At 44.4% G+C, this 21524-nt stretch overlaps 3 protein-coding genes and 1 long non-coding RNA gene across 8 annotated transcripts in view; 2 read left to right on the top strand and 2 right to left on the bottom strand.

Moving 5' to 3' along the window:
* CTDSPL2 (CTD small phosphatase like 2) overlaps window positions 1-3659 on the top strand; it is a 51215-nt gene extending 47556 nt beyond the window's left edge. For all 4 annotated transcript variants that reach the window (XM_088656797.1, XM_088656798.1, XM_035131873.3 and 1 more), the window contains one exon: window positions 619-3659. In XM_088656797.1, the coding sequence (XP_088512923.1) occupies window positions 619-684 (66 nt within the window). In that variant the 3' untranslated portion in view covers window positions 685-3659. The remainder of the gene's footprint in view (window positions 1-618) is intronic.
* A 4111-nt stretch (window positions 3660-7770) lies between these two features.
* On the top strand, window positions 7771-16238 carry EIF3J (eukaryotic translation initiation factor 3 subunit J). The gene is made up of 8 exons (XM_035131872.3): window positions 7771-7823; window positions 7944-8056; window positions 11039-11093; window positions 11293-11384; window positions 12846-12960; window positions 13160-13318; window positions 14208-14281; window positions 15262-16238. The coding sequence occupies exons 1-8, from the start codon at window positions 7799-7801 to the stop codon at window positions 15391-15393; spliced, it is 765 nt and encodes a 254-aa protein (XP_034987763.1). The 5' UTR covers window positions 7771-7798; the 3' UTR covers window positions 15394-16238.
* LOC148683666 (uncharacterized) lies at window positions 14070-17354 on the bottom strand. The gene is made up of 2 exons (XR_015946819.1): window positions 17184-17354; window positions 14070-14967 (listed from the first exon to the last, which is right to left on the bottom strand). It is a non-coding gene; the product is annotated as an uncharacterized LOC148683666 (long non-coding RNA).
* Window positions 17355-17590: 236 nt separating this feature from the next.
* The window catches only part of SPG11 (SPG11 vesicle trafficking associated, spatacsin), a 30950-nt gene continuing 27016 nt past the window's right edge, over window positions 17591-21524 (bottom strand). For both annotated transcript variants that reach the window (XR_015946818.1, XM_035131867.3), the window contains 6 exons: window positions 21368-21475; window positions 20440-20608; window positions 19316-19404; window positions 18939-19094; window positions 18675-18826; window positions 17591-18236 (listed from right to left, as the gene is read on the bottom strand). Coding sequence is in view for 1 of the 2 variants with exons in the window: in XM_035131867.3 (XP_034987758.3) it covers window positions 18056-18236; window positions 18675-18826; window positions 18939-19094; window positions 19316-19404; window positions 20440-20608; window positions 21368-21475 (855 nt within the window). In the remaining variant the exon portion in view is untranslated. The remainder of the gene's footprint in view (window positions 18237-18674; window positions 18827-18938; window positions 19095-19315; window positions 19405-20439; window positions 20609-21367; window positions 21476-21524) is intronic.

The following is a 21524-nucleotide window of genomic DNA, read 5'->3' as shown; positions in this document are numbered from 1 at the left end:
TGGGAGTAATCAGGAATGCACTTCTAAGGTTTGGCACTTTGTGCACCTGCCCCACACCTGATGCTGCATGTCTCATTTGGTGTGGGGCAGGTTGGTGTGGTTTGGGGAAAAGAAGCTAGAGCAGGGGTGGGGTGGGGAGCCTCTAGCCTGCCTGGCTTAAATTGCCCAGCACAGGTTCCAATTTGGCACATGGGTTGGAGGTTCTCCACTCCTGCTATAGCTTCTGCATTAGTTAATGTAAAGTCTGCCAAAGCTCAAGGTTGAACGCTTTTAGGAGGCCGAGCAATGTGGAATTTTGCAGAGGATGGCTAGAGTAGTGGAGCTGCCTTTAGTCTCTGGAATTGGGCTGGAGAGGAACAAAAGTGAAATCATTCACTGGATTTTACATGCATGCAAGAAGTCAGTGTACTTGGAAATTCTTCATAGAAGTAGGTTTAGGCATAGCATTGAGTAAAAGGGAGTTGTGGAAAGCTGCAGGTGAGCAGTTGAAAATTAGAATCTCTGTTGACATATTTTCTTCTGCTGTGGTGGTGAACTACCATACACTTTACAAGTGGAGCCGCTTCTTACATGTGAGACATGGAAGTTACTGGTTTTTCTTTCATTGCTTCTTTTTAGAATGAAGATGTTCGACCTCACATCAGAGACAGATTTCGCTTGCACGACTTACTACCCCCTGACTAAACACCAATGCTTTGCCAGGTAGCTGAAGGAGAAGAAAATGCAGGACCTTTTTTTTCTTTTTTCTTTTTGGACTAAAACAAAAACATTGCCATTACTGTTGAAATTTTTGCATTTTTGTACCCTGTCTCGCTTTTCTTATCTCTGGTGCCCAACAATAATCAAGGGTTACAGAAGAACTTTATATAATAAATATTCGCCAAATGGAATCCATACAGTAGGTAGGCTAGAACAGAAGCGTCTTTAGAACTAGTGCAACTCCAATAATTTTTTTATGTACAGGACATCTGCCGTTTTTAAAGAATTCTGTTTCTGCCACCAGCAGTTTGACCTATAAATACACACACAGGATTTTATGAAATAACAGAGATTGAAAATGGACTCTTTTTCTTTTCTCTCTGTTTGGTGCTCTCTAAGTGGGTTTATAGCCACTTTGTGTTACTTTTAAGATTCTCATTTCAACAGGAATGGCCAGTAAATGTTTTTTTTTCCTGTTAAGGTTTATAACCTTCTTACATTTTTGACTTGTATTAGAGTTTAGAATTTCATTATGCATTCCTTTTAGTTGAGGCGGCTTCATAGTTTTTCTGGGAATAGCCAAGTTTTATTAGTTTTTTATTATACAATTGAATGGCCATTTTCCTGCTTTGACTGCCTGCATACTGTATATTTGTTTAAAAATATTATCTAGTTTTATTCCATGTAAGTTTCATTTAGAAATCTGTGTTTAAATATATATTTTTTGTTTCTGTAATATTCTACTGTAGTGGAAATTTTCAAAAAAAATCAAGAGACTGGCTAGATAAGAAAAAATATAAGAATTACTAATATTCAGAATATTTAAACCATTGTGATGGCATGTACTCTGGACAGAGATGATCTATTGTGGTGGTGCACATGGCTGATGGACAAGGATCAATACCTCAGAGTCTACTGGGCATAATACAAGTCCTTGGGGAGAGCTTGTTTGGTCTAATGCAATTCAGTTACTTCTGCCTTCAGTGTCCTCCAAGAATGAATTATTGTGGAGAGCAGTTCAGTATTTGAAACTGTCTTGCGTGGGTTGGTCTCTCTGCTATGCAGCTTGTTACAATCAACGCTAAACTTCTTGCCTAGCAGGGACAGGGCCACCACAATAACTGTGCATAACCCTGTGGTTCAGTACACTCCTTTGCCACCAGTGCAGCTGATATGCTATCAGAGTGGTTTTCTATGCTATATGGAAATGGTTTTCAAGCCTTGGTTCTCTAATGCAGCTTGTACAAAGAGGCTGATATTTTTTTAATGGAGTGTAATCTCCTTTTTAGGAGGCTTTTTATGGAAGGGAAAAATTTGTAAAAGTTAGTAAGCTTTGCCTCTAAACTGCATTGACATGCCATAGGCTCGGGCTGTTTTTGTGTAAAGGGTGTTGCAGAATGGCACTTTTTCTAAAGAGAAGTTTGATATTTTGTATGCTTGTTAAAGAAAGTACAGTATTGGAAATTAAAGGTGGACAACTGATAATTGAGAAGTATGTCAATTAATTTTTTATGTATATTACCTGTTTACTTGTACAATTTTATTGTACAAATTACACGCAGCTTCATTTTCAAATGAGTCCTTAAAATAAGGAAAATCTTTTTAGGAAAACATTTAATTTTTGTATTTTTTGATTTTAAAAGGCATGAGTTATGTCAACTTTTTCCAATGTATTAATGAAGATTTTAACTTTTCATCAGGTTGAGTGTTTTCTTACTATATTATCTGTTGTATATGTAGCTAGCACACATTGTGTCACTGAACTGTTAAAAAAAAGTAAGCATGTAGAGCAAGCCTGCTTTGTGGAAAATCATTATTCATTTGAAACAAAATTTTGGTGGATTTTCTGCAGAAAGAAAGAAAGAGAGAGAGAGAAGGCATTTGCTATCTAGAATGCTAAAGGTATTTTGCTTGCAGGAAAATGCTACAAATTCATTTTAATGAGAATCTCTGAAATGTATTTATCTTTAGGGCATCTGAACATCTTTATGCTGTTTGTCTTAACGTCTTTATTGAAATAAAATGTAAATAATGTTACTAATTTTATATATATATATATATAAATGTGTATATACATATATATGTATGTATAATAAATTATATATATGTATGTGTATATTTATATTTATATATATATATACATATACATATATAATTATAAATGTGTATGTGTTTGCAGAGAAGTGACCCCACTCCCTTCCTGTTTTGCTAAAAATAGGGATATAGATACATTTGATTTTGAAAACGTTAAATTTTAAATTTCCCACATAATTTTTTTTAAAGGAAGATACATCTAGTGATAACCAAGAAACACTCCCTTATTGCTCCTACCGATGCTAACAAGCCACAGCAGTTTTTCCCAGTGGTCTCTAGGAAGAGGCATCCCATGCACACTCTTTCTGTTCACACTTGAATACAGAAATTGACCGCGGAGGCTTTGCAGGGACACCTCCCCATGCTGAGTTTCTTCAGCTTGATAGAGGCACCAGCTAAAAGTGGGATGACAGCAGCACGATAATGGCAGCTGCGATGGGAGCAAAATGTACCTGCCTCAGTGGAAGGTAGGCACAGAGAGATTCTTTATTTTCTGCAGTGCACAAATAAGTGAGTAGAACCTTCTCCCCACCAAATAAATAGTTAGACATTTTTTGGTGACTTGAAGGAAAAACTGTACAGCATCTTTTTTAGAGTACCTTTCTGAAGCATTTGTGCATTTCCAGGTTTTTTTTAAAAAAAATCCATTACAAACCCCACTGCTTTTAGTGAAGCTGACACAGTGCATATTACAAACCTGCCTGTTCTGTGATGTCTGATCACTGAAGAGAAAAAGAAGAAAGAATATGAGCTTTTACAACAACGATTATTAGAAATTGTAGGGAAAACTACAGTCCTACCTAGGACAGCTAAAATCAACCATTGCAGGCTGCTCTGTAAATACATATTAAAGTATCATTTTGTAAGTTGGTGCAAGTCTGATTTTTAATTCCCATTGTCCCTTTTCAGTGGAAATGTAAAAATGCTACTATGGTTATTGTAAATGTCATACGGTGTTGCGATTTCAATCTTTTGACATGGTTGGGTTGTTGTTTTTCTTGAATTTGGAATAACTAAACAAGGTAGTATGGGAAGGTCTTCCTTTTGTTATAGAGAACAAATCATTTAGGCCAAATCTGGCATTTTGAGAACTATCATTGAAAAAATGCAAAGGACACAAACTTGTATTCCATCACTTACTCCTGCTGAATTCCTACTTGCATAAAGAAAAGTCCAAAGTTGTTAAGATTTTCCTCATCTGTCACCCCCACCCCTTTAGCAAAAGCACCCATCTTTGATTCTTTTCCAAATGGACAGGCAGACACAGCTTAAAACTGCTGCCTCCTTTTATGTTCCATGTGCTCAGCAATCCCTGTTTCCATTCTCTGGAGGTAAAGCTACAGCTGTAGTTATGGTTTGCCAAGGCAGACATTGTGCCATGGCCTAGTTAGCACAAATCATGGTTTCTTAGTCCAATATCTGCAAAGTGTGCTTGGTCAATTCAAGTATCAGCCCAAACCATAATTAAGCTGCTTCAACTATATTCTGGTGTGGCTATTGAGCCGTATCAAGTTCTAATCTGCTAAGAATTATTTTTGGCGCACTTTCCATTTGCAGGGTTTAGTCTGGGTTTGGCTATCACAACAAGCTGCTGCTACTTTGTATTCATGAAGATTTGAGCACTTTCAGATCAGCGTCTTAATTCTTCATTCGCTGGCTGTCATGTTTTGCATCCTTTTGTGAACTGGTTTCTGATGCTCAAAATGTTAGTCATTTGTGCATTTTTGGTGCCTTTAAAAACGAAGTTAATTATGAATATAGTTTATGATCAACCAGTCACATATAAAAATGAACAGACTATTAAAATAAAAATCAGAAAGCAGCCATAGATTGTCTAAAGCAAATCAGAATATTTAGGCATTTTGCAAATGGCTTAGTAATTTAAAAAGGAACCCTTCAATGAAATGATCAGTATAGACTGAATGTTATCTTGAGAAGGACTGTGTAATGGGACATACCAGTTTTTCTAGCTCACTGATTGAAACTGATAACAAGAATATATGCCACTAACCCCACTGTTTAGTTATTACAAGGGCATAATATGTTATTTCTACTATACATTTTCCTTTGTTTTAAGTTTATTTTTCAATGATTTTGCATGCATAATATGGCTGACATTGGTTTGGGGGTTAGAGGTGAACAGCAAGAACTTAAAACCTAAAGCAAAATCTACTACTAACCCCCAAGCAGCCAATGACATTCCTTAATGGCTTAGGATATTGAATTTCCTCATTCAAGTAAAAATCAGAAATGGGACAGCAAGTCATCTGGCACCACCTATCCACAACTCCAGCTTTTTTTAAAAAAGAATGAAATCCTAACAAAAAAATTCCAAAGTTAACGGGTGTGCAGCACTTTGTAAACAGTAAAAATTAGATCTATTATCTTACGTACATCTCCATAGGTTTGTGGATCTCTGCTATTATTATTATTTACTTATATGCGTTGCCCCAACCACTCTGGGCAGCTCCCAACAAAAAAATAGTAAAAACACAGTACAGAATCACGAACAAAAAACTTCCCTGAGCAGGGTTGTGCAAGTGCTTAGTTTTGAGCATGCTCAAGACATCAGGTTTCCTAACAAATGCAGCTTTATGTTAAATTAAATCTTTATCTTCTCTTAGAAGTAATTCACACACAAAGGGAGATTTACTCTTTTTAAATACAAAAGGGGTGGTGGTGGCAAACTTACGTTTGTTTTTTGTTAGAACCTAACACAACCTCTGCTAGAGTGGTGCCTTCAAATGATTTGGACCATTAACTCCCATCAGCCCCCAGGTTGGCAAAGGATGCCCTGAGCCAAGCTGAATCAAAGAATCTCAAAACCCATCCAGGGGCAAAAAGCAGAGAAAGCCCAGGCAAAACCGATGAGAGCTGTACTCCAAAACACCTTGAGGACACCAGGTTGGTGAAAGCTGCTGCAGGTACATAGAGTACCTGCTATTCACTTCGCTAAAGTGCTTCTCGTTTATAGGCAGGCTTTTCAGAGGCACTTGAGAAACAAGGTTGGACTAGATTACTCTTCCACCCTTCCAACTGATTCCAATCCTGATTCCCAGCAACCTAGAGGCTGCTAATCTGTCCCTTTTGATTGCAGCATCCAGGGCAGGCCTAATGTATTCTGCAGTCTCCTGTCCGGCTGCTAGAAAATTGATCACACAATCTGAAACATGCATGTGCTTAGGGTGTTTTAAAAACCTCTGCAGATTCACAGAGCTGCCAGGTGTAACTCTTGACCAGGGGTAGGCAACCTAAGGCCCGGGGGCCAGATGTGGCCCAATCGCCTTCTCGGGAAGTACCGTGTTTTTACATGAGTAGAATGTGTCCTTTTATTTAAAATGCATCTCTGGGTAATTTGTGGGGCCTGCCTGGTGTTTTTACATGAGTAGAATGTGTGCTTTTATTTAAAATGTATCTGGGTTATTTGTGGGGCATAGGAATTCGTTCATATTTCCCCCAAAAATATAGTCTGGCCCACCACATGGTCTGAGGGACGGGTGGACTGGCCCACAGCTGAAAAAGGTTGCTCTTGCTGATTAGAGCTGAGCAAGGAGGTGGCAGGGTGCCCCCTAGAGTAAAAGGTGGGAATTTTGCCTGTTGCAAAGTCCTGAGCCTCAGTGAGCTCCCACTTCAGTCACAGCAGTTCAAAGCAAAAAATAAAGGAGGCAGGCATACTTGGCCAGGCTGGTTGCCACTGCCAGCTGGCTATTCTAAGTCCAAGTTCAAATACCACACTGGTGCCTCTAGCTGTCATTCTGCCAAAAGATGAGAGCCTGAGATTGAATTAAATAATAGGTAGGGTAGTGACTACCTGTCTTGACAGTGTCATGTGTGAAATGGCTCTCAGGATAGCAGTGAATAGCAGCTGAGCAAGAGGCAGTAATGGTATAAGGCTACAAAAAGCCTAATGTAACAGAATAATTGTTTTCAAGTAACAAAAAGCAACAGTCAACTTTATTCTGCATTAGAAGCCTTGAAAGTGGAGACAACAGCTGGGAAAGGCCAGTAGACTTGCAGTAATGCAAAAGTGAAGGGGACTAAGACAGGCTGCAGGGTCACCAGTTCAAATCCCTGCAAGCATAAGTGTTTCATATTTTCTATAAGTCCACTGTGTTTTCTATTTTATGGGCTGTCTCATGGAATATGGAGCAAACTTGTTTTCTGCTGCTCTAGAGGAGAGGACCCAAACCAATGAATTCAAATGACAAGAAATGAGATTGTGACTAAACATCAGGAATAACTTTCTGACCGTAAGAACTGTTGGGACAGTGGAACGGATTTCCTCAGAAAGTGGTGGACTCACTTTGATGGGAGGTTTTTAAGTAGCGGTTGGATAACCACCTGTCAGGAATTCTTCAGCTGTAATTCTTGCATTGCGCGGCATTAGATGACTCCATACAGTTCTATGATATCGTGGAATGAACTCCACGGGCTCCTCCCTCAAGGGTTAGCCATCCCCAGACATTGCACTTGGAGCTCAGGGCCTCCCCACCAGCAACTTTTGCCGCTGCCTCTGCTTAAGCTGTTCTGCCTCCCGCAAGCTGGCCATGCCAAGAATTCTAGGGCCTGAGGCTGCTCCGCTTCCCCGATCTCCGCCCTGCAACCCCTTTCGCTTTTGCGCCGTGATTGTGTCAGAGCGTAAACCATGAGGTCTGGGGCTGTTTTTCTCACCCGTAGAATACATGAATGTCAAGGCGGCGGCCGGAAGTCTGCAGAGACTCCTCTGCTTTTTCGGGTAACAGGCGGCAACTCCCACCCGCCCTTAAACCCTAAACAGAACCGGAAGCTGGGTCCCCGTGGTCAAGTTATCGTTTTAGTAAATCTATGGCCAACGTCGCCGTCGTGGTCTAGGAGGGGGCGGAGCGGGTCGGCGGTACTTCCGCCTATTGCTCCGCGTCGGCCTTCTGTCCCCCCTCCATCCCGGCATGCTCCGCGCGACTGACGTCTACTACTACTCCTCCTCCCTCCTGCTTGCCTGACTGGCCTGAGCGAGCAAGCGGGCAAGATGGCGGCCGAGGCGGATTCCTGGGGTAAGTCCGACCTGGCCTAGTCCGGCCCAGCGGCGCGTCTCTCTCCCTCCCTCCCCCTTCCTCGTTCCCTCGGCCCAGCCCCGTCTGCTGACGCTGCTTTTCCTCCTTCTCCCGCCACAGACGTGGACTCCTTCGAAGCGCCGGACCCCGTGGCCAGGCGGCTCCTACCCACGCCGGCCGGGGTGGTGGCGGTGGATCGATGGGCCGGCGAGGACGAGGACGACGACGTCAAGGTGGGCAGCGGAGGGGCCCCCACTCAGGCCTGTTAAGAAGCTTCTCCCCTTCCGGCCCCTTGTAGGCCCGGTCGCTATGGAGACGCCTCTGCCTCCCCCCACGACAGGGGTGGGGACTTTGAAGCGGATGAGGGGGGGTCTTCTCCGAGCGGGGGGGGACGTGTTGGATCTGCCTCCCCGTCCTTCCTCCGCGGCCCTCCATATGTCGTGCTGGGTCTCCCGGCTCGGGAAAGGGGCTGATGACTCAGCAGGAAAGGATCCTGTATGTAATGGGGGTGGGGGCTGCTCAGGCCGCCGCCTGCTGGACCGCTTCCGCTTCTGCCATGTGGCGGCCCAACAGGTGCCGGGGCTGCTGCGTGGCTGGTTCGAGGGCTGCTCGGCTAGCGCGGCCTCTCGGCGCCCCCTTTCAGTCCCTTGCCAGTCGTTCCAGGGAGCCCCGGACGTGGAAACCGTTTTCCCAGTCGATCTGGGAGTTTGCCCCCCGCGGGAGAAGCCGTGTGGGACTTGGTTGTGGCTCGGCTTTGGTACTTGCTCATCTAGGGCAGGATTTGGCCCTGGGGCATGTGGCACAGCCAGGGCCAAATGCTTTACGCTGCCTGTACAGTGTGTATGTGAGGAGGGGAGAGCGGGCCCAAGAAGATCTCAGCAAGTTCTGTATGGCCCCGGCCCACTGAATCGGGGTCATCTTTGTAGGGCACCCCGCTTTTTTCTACGGACTTCAGACCTCTTGCCAAGTCCTGCTTCTCTTGCTTGCAGCTGGCTGGGTCCGTTTCGTGGCTTAGGCTGTGGGGCTCTCTTGCTCACAGCCCGCAGAGAGAAAGGCAGGTGGGATTACCCAGCTGTAGCTACCCGCTGACCAGTCAGTATCTAATTACTATATGTTTTGGAAAGAGAGTGAGATCATGAAGGGGAAGGGCATAAAGCTGGGGGCAGCCACCATCTCCTGCACAAGGAAACATTACACGCTGGTGTCCAGGCAAGTGAAATAGTTGTATCAAGCTTGTTCAGACTTCAGGGTAACCTAAGAACATGAAATAGTCCCCCCCCCCAAAGTTTTAGTATCTTTCAGGAGAGGAAAATGCAGCAGTTCTTGTTGAGTTTTGCAGATTTCACCTTAAAAGGAGACAAGACAAAGCATGAAACTGTCAGGCAACTGTACCTTTCTGTGATGTAGGAGGGGGCTTAACAGAAAGCTGGGGAACCATGCAGTGTTTGAGAGGGAGATATTCCTATTGATCAAGCCATTCTTACTGGATTTGTCTGCAACAAAAATCATGGGTGTGCTAAAATTCTTAATGATGGATGGGTTTTTAATATATTTTTGGATTCTCTTAAAACAACCTAGAACAGTAAAATTGTCCATGTCTTGTCATATTGGAGCACAAACTTTGGTGCTTTGATGGAAGTTTAATGTAAGTTAATAACCCTGTTGATGGTTCATGTTTGAGTCTCTTCTGTTCTCTGTTAGCTTCCTCTGATGCAACTACCTTGCCAGATTCTTTCAGAATGAGGATATAGTTTATATATAGTTTATTTCTATAGTGGTCATATTCTTAGAGCTGGAATAACTGTCAGCCATGAATTTGTTTTGTTTTTCTGGGACTACAGCCATGGTTGTATCAGGGGAGCAAATGGACTTTGGGTAGGACCATATGTTCAGCCTTGCCCTTATCAGCCCTGGGCATGGATGGAGGTGTGTCAAGCCAGGCAGAGGGTGTGGCTGTTTGTAGGGTTGCTGCTGAGAAGCTATAGACTCTGGAAATGGGATGTCAGAGGGCCTGTCCCTAGAATATGGCCAGGCACACTAGTTTACTTGTGGGAGATGAGCGACTGCTTGATGTGTGTCATAATCCTGCGGGTAAAAGTAGCCACATTCAGTTTCCTTGGCTTATACTTCAAATATCTGTTGACACTTGTATATTTTGTCAGAAACTTTATTTGCAAAAGATAGGTTGGTCTCTTATCCACACAGAGTGAGTTTTTCAAGGATGCAGAGATGAGTAACTTGTAAATCAGTGCTGTTGATTATTGAAAAAGCATCCCTTGCTACTGTTTCAAAAACAGGTTTGTAAATAACCACTCCTTTGGCTGCAGCAAATAAGAAATTCCAGACAGGGAAGGCAGTTCTTGTTTTATTGTTAGTCAATTGCAGACTGGAAAAATAGTGTGCAAGGGAAGATGATCCAGCTGTGCTATGAGGGACACTGCTGAGCCAATGTGCCATGTGTTGGAGCTGCAGCTCCAGCAGAACTCCTGTGTTCTGGCACTTGCTGGGTGAGCAAAGCACTCTGGACTGGGAAGTCCAGTTCCACCCCTCTTGTTTTTCACTTATGTTGGTAATTAAAGTGTTCTACTTGGAGTTAGCAATTAAGTGTGATGCTTTGTTGCAATTCAAGGCCGGAAGGACCCGAGTCTGCAGCTGAGCTGGCTCCAGTGAGATGCAGAGAGGCCATCTTGCAGCAGCTATATTAGCTTAAGGGTGCTGTCTTAAGATGTCTTTGGTGGAAATAGCTAAGCAGCTGATGGCTGGCTTTAGCACTCCGGTTGAGGGCTCCTCCCTGGAACAGCATCCAAACAGGGCGAAGTTCTATAGCTTTTTACACTGTGGGAATGTTTCTCATTTTCCAAGGAAAACTTACTTTTTGTCCTTGGAAAAACAACATTTGAGTGGGTCATACTGGCTGAGCTTGGCCTTAGTTGAGAGTCCATCTCTCAGTTCCTGTAACTCTTAAGAGTGGGAGCAGTGAGGCTCTTAAAGAGCAGAGTCATAATTCTACCAGCTTCCCTTGCATATGGCCTCAGTGATCTGAAGTGGTGGAAATGAACCTGGCCACTTCAGTGGTAAGCCTGGTACCAAGTTTTCCACTCGGGTTCCAAAGACTGCATTGAATTATTTGAAAAAGGATCTAGTGTTGGGGTCAGGGGCTGCTGCATTGGGCATGATTGCTGACAACCAGTCTACCTACTCTTTCCCCCATCTAGGATAACTGGGATGATGAGGAAGAGGAAGAAGAAAAGGAGGCAGATGTAAAGACAGGTGAGAAATATGGCGAGGGGCGGGACTCTGCTCCTTTTGTGGGGCAGGAGGATGCTGGTTGTGGCTTGGGCAGCCTTATGCATGTTTCCTGCAGATGGGATTGGATACCTATGGATGATGTGTGGGTAGCAGTTCTTGTTCTGAATCCTTAGCACTGAAAAATAAAATTGAAGGAAATAATGTTGTGCCCTGTTTGCAGAACCCAAAGTTTCAGAAAAGAAGAAAATAGCAGAAAAAATAAAAGAGAGGGAAAAACTGCAGAAGAAAAAGCAAGAGGAGATTAAAAAAAGGGTAAGGCATTTCTGAGATAGGAGAGGGTGGAGATCCTATTTCCTGCACCAAATAAATTTCAGTGCCTTGATTAAGTTTTACCTGCCCTTTTGTCTTGTTAAGGAGTGAGCCCCAAAAGCCTTTGCCTATGAGGATGTCAAAGAGCTGGGGGTGGGAAATACTTTTCTGAGTTAGCAAAGGCCAGCTCTGTCCACACAGTGAGATCTTTGTCTGGATGTTCCAAATTTGTCCAGTGAGGTCACACTGAGCTGCTCCAGTTGCTGCTGCTTTGAGTGAGTTGCTACATGTGTAGCTGTCCCAAGTCAGTTCCCTCTGCTTGTATGTAGATAACCTGGTGAGGTTAGCTTTAAGAGGCACCCTCCAGCTCCCCAGGTGAACATGACTTCTCTGAGGGGAACGCCCTTGATCTTGCTGCTGGGATTTGTAGTGTTGTATCTTGCTTAAAGACCAGACACAACAACAGAAAGTATAGGCAAACTTGATTATAATTGCAAAAGAAAGTGTTTTGCAGCTAGCAGAAGAAACCAAAAACTGCAAGAAGTTTTCATAACTGCCAGCTGTCACACTGGGTAAATAGGGATGACCACCCTGAGCACTACAGGGGTCTTGTGGGTGTTTAAAGGCCCCATCTTGATGCTGCTGAGGCCTCTTTCCAGGCTCCAATAAGGAGGGAAGGGGTGTTTGTATTTTAACCAAACTATATTGACTTTAGAGCAGGCATAGGCAAACTAGGCCCCCAGATGTTTTGGGACTACAACTCCCATAATCCCTGACCACTGGTCCTGTTAGCTAGGGATGATGGGAGTTGTAGTCCCAAAACATCTGGAGAGCTGAGTTCGCCTATGCCTGCTTTAGAGGTATTTTATCTTGTTTTTCATCACTGTTGTGCCTGGTAATGGACACAAATAACTGAAGAGGTGTGCATGCACACAAAGGCTCATACCAATGACAAACTTAGTTGGTCTCTAAGGTGCTGCTGGAAGGATTTTTTTAAATTTTGTTTTGACAAATAACTGAATGATCGAAAAGCTAACTTGTGCAAAAAGGGGGGTCCATTTGACCCTGTAGAAGCAGTGTTATTACAGTCTCACATGACTATCCATTTCTAGTACTGTAATACCTAGGGGATTAAAAAAACATTTTGCTTCATACTGGACTCTGCAACTTTTGCTATGTTGTTGCTTAGTTATATATATAAACATTAGCAATTATTTTGAAGTTTCACTGTTTTAAATATAGTTGAGTAAAGCAAGAGTTAAACCTGTTTGTGGTACTCCTGCATGCTCAACTCAGTGGTCAGATTTTCTTCAGAAGGGGTGTTCATGTAAGGACATTAAAGATGCAAAATATTCCCATTGTATGCTCGCTATATGAATGCCAAGCTTGTAAAGCCCACATTAAGCAGCATTGACAAAAGAGCTGCTGCACATAATTGATCTTGATTTTATTACTTCTTTCAAGTTAGAGGAATCGGAAGAATCTAAAGAACTTACGCCAGAAGAACAGTCAGCAGAAAAACTACGGCTGCAGAAATTGCAAGAAGAGGCAGACCTTGAGTTAGCAAAAGAAACCTTTGGTAAGTGTTAAGAGCCTGCTGTGGAGACATGTATAGAATACACAAGGATGTTCTGTTGTCACATTTGCCACCAGGGAGCCTGATACTTGAAATCGGGTGGGTGGGTTTGCTCCTCACTTCTGGGCACCACAGAAATGTAATTGATTTTTGCCACACTGTCTCCAACACCACTTCGATCAATTGGGTGTTCTTTCTACAGGTGTAAATAGCACGTGTGGAATAGATGCCATGAATCCATCTTCCAAAGATGACTTCACGGAGTTCGGCAAATTGTTAAAAGAGAAAATTACACTGTATGAGAAATCCCTATATTATGCTGGTTTTTTGGAAGCATTAGTTCGAGATGTATGTATTTCACGTAAGTATGTTTATCACAAATTTGCACTCTGTTCTTCTAAACATGTGGAAGAGATAAAATGGGGATCAATTGGGAAAGGCTGGGTGGTCAGGTGGGGTTAAGCTGGTGTTCTTAGTCTGTATAATACGTCCTGTGCTGTTACGAAGACTGTTACAAACTGCAGCGCTTTGGGCTTATTTGTGACATATTTTACACTTGGCTCCCCTTCTACTCCGTTTTGCTGTTTTTCGTAACAGTCAACATCCTTGTGGCATTTTAGTTAGTCCTAATCAGCATTGCCTGAGGGTTTGGGGGATCATAATCTCTATTTTCTCTATTTACTGTAATCTCTATTTACATTTATTTACATGGCCACCTAAAATATTTCCTGTGATTGGGTTGTGCCACTATGATCAGCCTTGTCCTTTGTATCTCTGTCACAGCAGCTGGGAGACTTAAGGGGTTTTCCTTTCAGAGATCATGAGAGCTTGTGAGCAATTGCTTATTTCATCTGTCTCCTGTTTTCCACTTACACGCAGCATAAGGAAGAGCCACCTTGACCTGGGAATATTGACCCAGGGCTGCCTACCCTGCTTGGCAGAGGGGTCTTTTTCAGCTCTGCATTTGAGGTGCTTGTAACCTGGAGATGGCAGAGGCTGAACTTGTGGCCACAAGCATCTGAACACCCACAATGCTTTGCTATTAAGCTTCAGCCCTTCTTTCCCTTGGCTTCTTTTCATTCTGTCTGAAGCATTTTTTTTCCTGAAAGGGGCTTTCTGTGGAGATCTAAAATGCCACACTTGTTTTGTAAATAGGAATCCCGTTATTCAGTAAAAGAAACAAACTGGGTCCAGTGCTTGGAAAGCCATATGAATGACCCTCCTTAACTGTGCTTTTATTTCCAATTTAGTGGAAGTTGATGACTTGAAAAAGATCACAAATTCCTTGACAGTGCTATGCAGCGAGAAGCAGAAACAAGAGAAGGTACGTCTTGAGCATATTTACTTTGATAATGCTTGTGTTGGGTGCCCTCTAGGTGAGGGGTCAGCAAGGTTTATCTTGCCTGGGCCGGTTCGGATTGTGCACCCGCGATTTTCAGCGTGTTGCGGCACCACGGAAGCAAGTTCCCACGTCACACCAATTTAGTGCAGCGCACGGGTAGGCAGCTGGATTTGGGTGTGGCTCGTGGGCTGATCAAACGGCCTCTGTGGGCCGTTTCCGGCCCCTGGGCCTTAGGTTGCTGACCCCTGCTCTGGGTGATGCCTAGCTTCTGTAGAATGCTTCTTTCCAGTGACCTTGGTAGCATTCAGTTCTTACAACTTTGTAAGTTGTTAATCCAACTTTCCCCAATTGGGTGCCCTTCAGGTGTTGTCGGACTCCCAAGTCCCCCTCATTCCCAATGGCTTGGGATTATGGGAGCTGTAGTTCCGTGCTATGGTCCATGGGGTCACGAAGAGTCGGACACGACTAAACGACTAAACAACAAAGTTCCATACATCTGGACCATGCCAGATCAGGGAAGGATTGGAAGCATTGATGCTAGAACTCTTTGCCATCTCCCTCTTACCATGTGCATCTTTGCAATACCTATGCTGAAGCACCCCAAGATTGCCATGTTTAATGTGTTCAGTTTCTCGATTCTCGTTGCCCAATTAAATCCATAATTTTTCCTGGTGAAACACAGTACACACATAGTCAGTAGATGATACATAATACCGTGTTTGACTACCTCTTTCTCTATGAAAGAAAATCCAAGCAATGCCCATTCTTTTATTTGTAAACCACTTTGCGGGTGGTGGGTTTGTTTTTAAGAAACGAGTGGCATATAAATTGCATGAAATAAATACGGTAAATCATATTCTGTGTTTATAGAAAGTGCTGCTCTCTCTTCACTAATTGAGGGGAGGGATGCTGAGCCTGGGATTTATTGATCCCTTCCTAAACTGCTTCTGTCTTTCCCACAGCAAAACAAAGCCAAAAAGAAGAAAAAGGGGGTGGTGCCAGGAGGTGGTTTAAAAGCGACTATGAAAGATGACCTGGCAGACTATGGTGGTTATGACGGTGGCTATGTACAAGACTTTGAAGACTTCATGTGACATTTCTTCTCCCTCCTGTTGTCTTTCTGTTGCCCATAATCCCTTAAATGTGTAGCACAACTTCTTTCCTTTAAATTCTGCCAAATGCTACAATCAAAAAAGGGCAGTATATTTGTGCTGTTGGGTTACCTTGTCGCCACTCAGCTGCTGAAGCATTGGGATGCCCATCTCGATGCCATGGGAGTACAATTATGAGGCTCAATTGCTTAATCATAGGAAATAATGGAACTTTGTTCATGTTTGACTTCATAGCAGCAGAAGCAGCACTGAATTGGAAACTAATTAATTTCAACAAGGCCAAAATTGTATTCTTACCAGCACAGTTTAGTCATAACAGCCTTAACTGTACCTCTTCCACTGACTACCCAGACAACAAAAGCAGTTTGCAGCAAGGGGGCATGGTGTGTATTTAGTATTAAAAATGGCTTTTATCTATTAAACTAGAGCTTGAGGTGTTTCATTAGGTTGGCAAATGGCCTGAGGGAGAAGATTCTGCACTTGGACATCGGAGCTTTTGAAAGCAGCAAATAACCCTTTCTTTGGGTCAGAACAGAGGCTGGTTCTGTTGCATTGGGCAGGGGGAACTTGTGGCTTAAGTCTAAGCAGTTTAGTTTATACACATTTTTTTCCTGACTCTTTGGGAGAATTCTTTGTCACCAGGTGGTGGCTTTAGTTGAGCTCTCACAAGACTTTGCTGTTTTTCATTTTTTTCATTTACAGGAATCCTGCTTAGCAAATTGCAACAGTTACGACAGTTGGGCAAATTGTTATGTTAACAATTATGACATCTGCAATGTTTTATAAAAGCAACTAATTTAATAAAATCACTATTGTGAGGACTGAGAGCTTTGGTTTGGCTGTGATTCCACCTCGGGCAAGAACTGTTGCTGGATTTAGCTGTAGGCAAGGTGTATTGGGGTGAGGGGCTAGACAGGTGGGCAGGCATGGTTTGGGGAAAATAGCTCGTGTCCAGAGATACCCCTGCTTTCTAGGGTTAAAAGGCTGTTATTTAATCAGGTGCTTATGGGAAGATTTATTAATTTTAATTCACCAAAAAGCAATAAAAACCATCAACCTGTAAGAGGTTGCCATTTTTTCTTTCTTCCTATCACTTACGGTTTGCCCCCACTAACAGCTACAACAAGCTTGCAAATGGATATGTATTTGAGGAGCAAGCAAGAATTGTAGTCAAGCAAAGATTTCTTTCCCCAAAAGAGCTTCTTTGGCTCACTATATACCCCAACTACAGGGAGCCTTGGGACACAGGTGGCGCTGTGGGTTAAACCACAGAGCCTAGGGCTTGCTGATCAGAAGGTCGGCAGTTCGAATCCCCGCGACGGGGTGAGCTCCCGTTGCTCAATCCCAGCTTCTGCCAACCTAGCAGTTCGAAAGCATGTCAAACTGCAAGTAGATAAATAGGTACCGCTACAGCGGGAAGGTAAACAGCATTTCCGTGCGCTGCTCTGGTTCACCAGAAGTGGCTTTGTCATGCTGGCCACATGACCTGGAAGCTACGCCAGCTCCCTCGGCCAATAATGCGAGATGAGCGCCGCAACCCCAGAGTCAGTCACGACTGGACCCAATGTTCAGGGGTCCCTTTACCTTTACAGGAAGCCTTGTAATGTTCTGTAGGCTTCACACAAGTAAACACTGCCATAGCTCAAAGCTATATTGGTGACTTTAGAAACACACAGCAAAACATGGAAGACCATTTCTATAAACACTCCTCCCTCATTTAACTACCTTCCTACCGACAAAAATGCACTTTATAGAGTGGTACCTTGACTTACAATCCGTAAGACAATCCGTTCCGCAGCCGTCTTCGTAAGCACCCGTTCTGCGCATGCGCGAAGCACAATTCCACACTTCTGCGCATGGCGCGCGCGGCAAAAAGACTTCTGGGGTTGTCTACTTCAGAAGTCAAGTCGTTCAGTTGTCGAGATACCACTGTAATTTAAATACTGCACCAAGACCATCACACAATGCCACTGTTGTTGATGCTCTTTTGTTCTAAAAGATAGCCAACACCAGTGCCCGGCTGTTACTAAGGAACAGCTTTACAGAAATGAGCAAGAGCAGCTCTTGCACTGGAGTCGTAAGGGTTAGAGGAGCTCCGCACTCTCAGATAGTGCCTGCAAGTTTCTATGACACTCCACCTACCTTTGAGAACGTTAAATTATACACAACCAGGGAAAACTAGGTATGGCAAAGTTTATACCATATGTTCAATATTAAATCTGCACAAAAATTATTTTTATACAGCAAATGGTTCTCCAATAATCATATCATCCAGCAATATGCAAGGGGGAGAGGTTACTGAAGAGAAAGCCCGCCCTCAACGTTTTGTAACCCAGAAACAGCTACAGTTTCAAGAGCCAGCTTAGTTTTTAAGTAACCTCTATATTCAACACAAGGATTCCCAGAGAGAAAAGCTCTCCTAATAAAAAGTTCTAACTTCAACTGTCAAATTTACTCGAAACCAACCCTGAGGTTAATTATTCCTCACCATTTCATGCAATTAATTATTGTTGTTGTCTGCTTTGTTGCACGTTTCAGATACTGAAACAAATCTAACCACTTCTGCACAAACCCCTGCCTGTACTGACCGGAGTTTCCTACAACACCAGCAACGGCTCTGGCTCTTCTTTCTTCCAAGCATTGTCTAGTTGGCCAGCAGGTCCTTCAGACAACAGCCTGTCTGAGCATCTTTTAGAAGCGTGTTGACTACGTCATAGAACTGGTTGTCATAAGCCAGCTTGTAATACACGTAGATGTCATCACAGTAGGTCAGCAACCGCTTCAGGTTTTTCAGAGCAGGCTCATTGCCTGTGTGCTGCTTGAACCTGGAACAGAAGGTAACAGAAGGGTTAGACATAAGCCTCATCCCCCCACTCTGCCCTCTGACAATATCCCGCTTCTACCTACCAGCTAAGTGTAGCAAGGGAGAAAGGTGTTGCCCTTTGGGACAAAAAGGTGCCCAGTGGAGGAAGAACTCCACTTTCAGTACAAACAGTATGAGTTCATCTTACCGGGGGGGGGGGGGGGTTCCAAGGGTCCTATATAAACCTTGGAACTGCTCCTGTGTCAACCTGGAGTGGGCCCTGCTTCCCAAGCACAGCAGAGAGCTTAAAAGCTCTGCTTTGCTTGCATTTCAACTTGCAGGATTGCAACCAGCAACCTTCAACCAAGGATTAGAGTGAGGATCTTGACTACAGAAAGCCTGATTTGGGGAATGTCTCCCACTGGGAGAAGTGGGGTGCAAATGGTTCCCTTGGACTCACTTCCGGGCTATTTCCTCAAAGGTGCTGGTCTTGAGCAGGCCACGCTGCTTGTACTCCTCCAGGTAGCTGAAGTCTCCCTTCAGAATCACATGCTGATACAGGACCTCAGCCCAGTCTGGGATGAAGTCGTAGGCCTCAGCCACAATGGCAGCCTGGGGAGAGACGGAAGAGAAATGCCAGCTGACATCATCCTCCCAGGAATGTGCAGTGTCCTTCCATCAATAGGGCACAACAGGCTCTTGTGATGGTGCCTGGCATCCTTACCTGGTAGAACCTGGGCAGGGACATGATACACTCCAGCAGGCTCTTCCTGCTCAGATTGATCAGCTTGGTTCTGTGGCTGCTGTTCAGGAAGTGGAGTTGCAGGGTGATCAGCTTTGTCAGCTTGTTGCAGCGCAAGGACTGGCGCACACAGAAGTCCTAACAGAAGGGAGTCAAAGATGCACGGATGAAGCTGAGTGTGCTGCAACTGCCTTCCCTCCTCCACACCCACACTTGCAAACATCTCACTGGTCACAGCCCTCTTCACACATCTGATGCCACCTCTGTAACTCTACAGGACACATCAATCCCTGAAGCAAACACAAACAAGGCCCTGCCGCTCGCCTTTCCACCTTCACTCAGTCCCACTCCCATCTTGCCTTGGAATAGCTTTCTGCAGCATCTATGTAGAGGGTCAGGGCTTTCATCAGGAGCTTCTTCAGAGTGGGCACATCCTGCAGGCACTCCTCTGAAAAGGAAAGAGGTGGTGAATGCCCTCATGGCGTGAAGGCAAAAAATACAGAGGACCAAATGCCAAATCCAGAGGGAGGGAAGAGAGGTAGCAAGTGAACCAAAGATGTATCCACCAAAGCCAATGCAGGCACCTCAGTGAGGGCTCAAATGATAGGAGGCACAAAGCAAGCAGATTATGCCTTTCATTAGATCAACCTAGGCTGATTCAGGGCAATGTGTACTTTCAGGTATAGGCCTCCCTAATGCCAAGTTTTAAACTTGCTGTGGCTCAACTGGCCTTTGTGGGTTTTTTCAGAAATTTAGCCATATCATACATGTGAGGGGGAAAGAGTACAGAGAGCCCCCCCCCCCATCCTGAGGAGCAGTTCCTCCACCAGCAGCGGCGCCAGCGGGGAGGGGGAAGAGTCCAGTGAGGAAGGAGTAGAGAGGAGACGGGGCTCTGGCAGGATAACAGAGCCTCTGCTGCATGTGGGAGAGGAAGAGAGAGAGGGAGAAGAGGGGGAGAAGGAAAACATGGAAAGGAGACCCTTTTCCCCTCCGGTTCCGGAATTACGCAGGAGGAAGCGAGGGAGGAGATTTGGGGTGCCCAGACTCTTATGTTGGAAGAAGACGTGAAACATGCCATTCCAGGGTTCTGGGTCTGACTGAGAGCATGTGTCGTGTATAGCTCTAGCACTATAAATAACCTGCACTTAATAAAAGCATGAAAAGGCAAAGGTCTGGAGAGTCGTTACTCTAGAGTAGTCGCAACGCATCCCCTGTGACAATACACCTTACTGAACAGATTCCCCGTGCTAAATTTCATACCGCTAGGATGAACAGTCAGTTTTATGGCCTATAGAATTTTGGGGTCTAGAATGATACAGTTGCTACCTTGAACTATGGAGCTGCTCTTGTGGTTCCATCACATCTTCTTCTTTACAAGAGATGAATAAAGAACCTCTCCATCACACTGCCGAAGTGCCAGATGAGCCCCAAGAATACAGAGACTGCCCATCTACCCACCGCCGCCACTTGTATGGCAACTTACCCCACAGCTGGGATTCAATGAGCTTCAGCTGGGTGTTGGCTGCGGCCTCGTGGTTCTCCCCAATCTCTCGGCACATGCTGAAGCAGAGGGCAATCATGTTGTGCTTCTCGCTGTCCCCCGGGCGATAGCGCTTGATGTAGTCCAGCAGAGCTGTCTTGAGGGTCCCACTCTGCCAAAGTGGGAGGGAGGAAAGGAGTGGATGTGACAAAAGAGGAGCTGAGAAAGCTTGCAGCTTAGAACAGGGGAAACTAGAGCTCTCAGGCAGACGCCCCCCCCCTCCAAAAAACAAAACAAAAAAACAGTGTATTTAAAAAGGATTAGAGGAGCTGGAGCTACAAGTGTTAAGAAAAGGAATGGCTGCATTTAAACAAGTGAGCGAGAAAAAGCCACTATGAAAGGAGAGTTTTAGCTTTATGGCTTTACTATAGCAGGGACATTCTGGAGTAGGGATGCTGGAATGATTTGGCAAGAAGGTAACAAATGGGAAGACTGAAGGCACTGCGGGGCAAGCAGATTTTAGAACTGAGAATGAGCCTTCAGATAAATACTTTGAGCTGCATACAACTGCCACCTGTCCCAGGCCAGTCAAGTTCCCTTCAGAATAAAGAGCCAGCACATATCCTGGCTTCAACCTCCCTCCCTTGGATCACTCAGGATGATGATCCCCATGTGATGTGTGTGTGTGTGTGTGAGAGTGTGTGTGTGTGTGTGTGTGTGTGTGTGTGTGTGTGTGTGTGAGAGAGAGAGAGAGAGAGAGAGAGAGAGAGAGAGAGAGAGAGAGAGACTAAACTTCATCCACATCCTGCTGAAAATAAAGGCTTCAGACTCAAATGACACATTTGCATTTGGATTCCCTCTATTGTCCCTCTGATGGAAGGGTTGAAACTCTTTAGAAAGGATGAGGCAGATTTGCATCTCCTGCACTCACCGGATCCAGCTTTTTCCTCATGAGCACCTCAAAGTAATGCTTCTCGTGCAGCAGGTCAAAGATGTAGGTCATTTCGTTGTATCTGCCGATGCCAGTGAGAAGCCGAACCTTTGGTAGGAAGAAGAGATAAGAACTTGTACAGCAAGGCAGGCAAAAG

The sequence above is a fragment of the Zootoca vivipara genome, chromosome 13 (genome assembly GCF_965207765.1).
Source record: "Zootoca vivipara chromosome 13, rZooViv2.hap1.1, whole genome shotgun sequence".
NCBI lineage: Eukaryota > Metazoa > Chordata > Lepidosauria > Squamata > Lacertidae > Zootoca > Zootoca vivipara.
Note: the sequence above shows the minus strand (reverse complement) of the source record. Positions and strands in the feature narration are given on the sequence as shown.

Coding starts and splice junctions, on each gene's coding strand:
- EIF3J (XM_035131872.3), top strand. CDS start 7,799: ATGGCGGCCGAGGCGGATTCCTGGG. Junction 12,961..13,159: donor GTTAGCAAAAGAAACCTTTG/GTAAGTGTTAAG, acceptor TTCTTTCTACAG/GTGTAAATAGCACGTGTGGA. Junction 13,319..14,207: donor TCGAGATGTATGTATTTCAC/GTAAGTATGTTT, acceptor TTTCCAATTTAG/TGGAAGTTGATGACTTGAAA.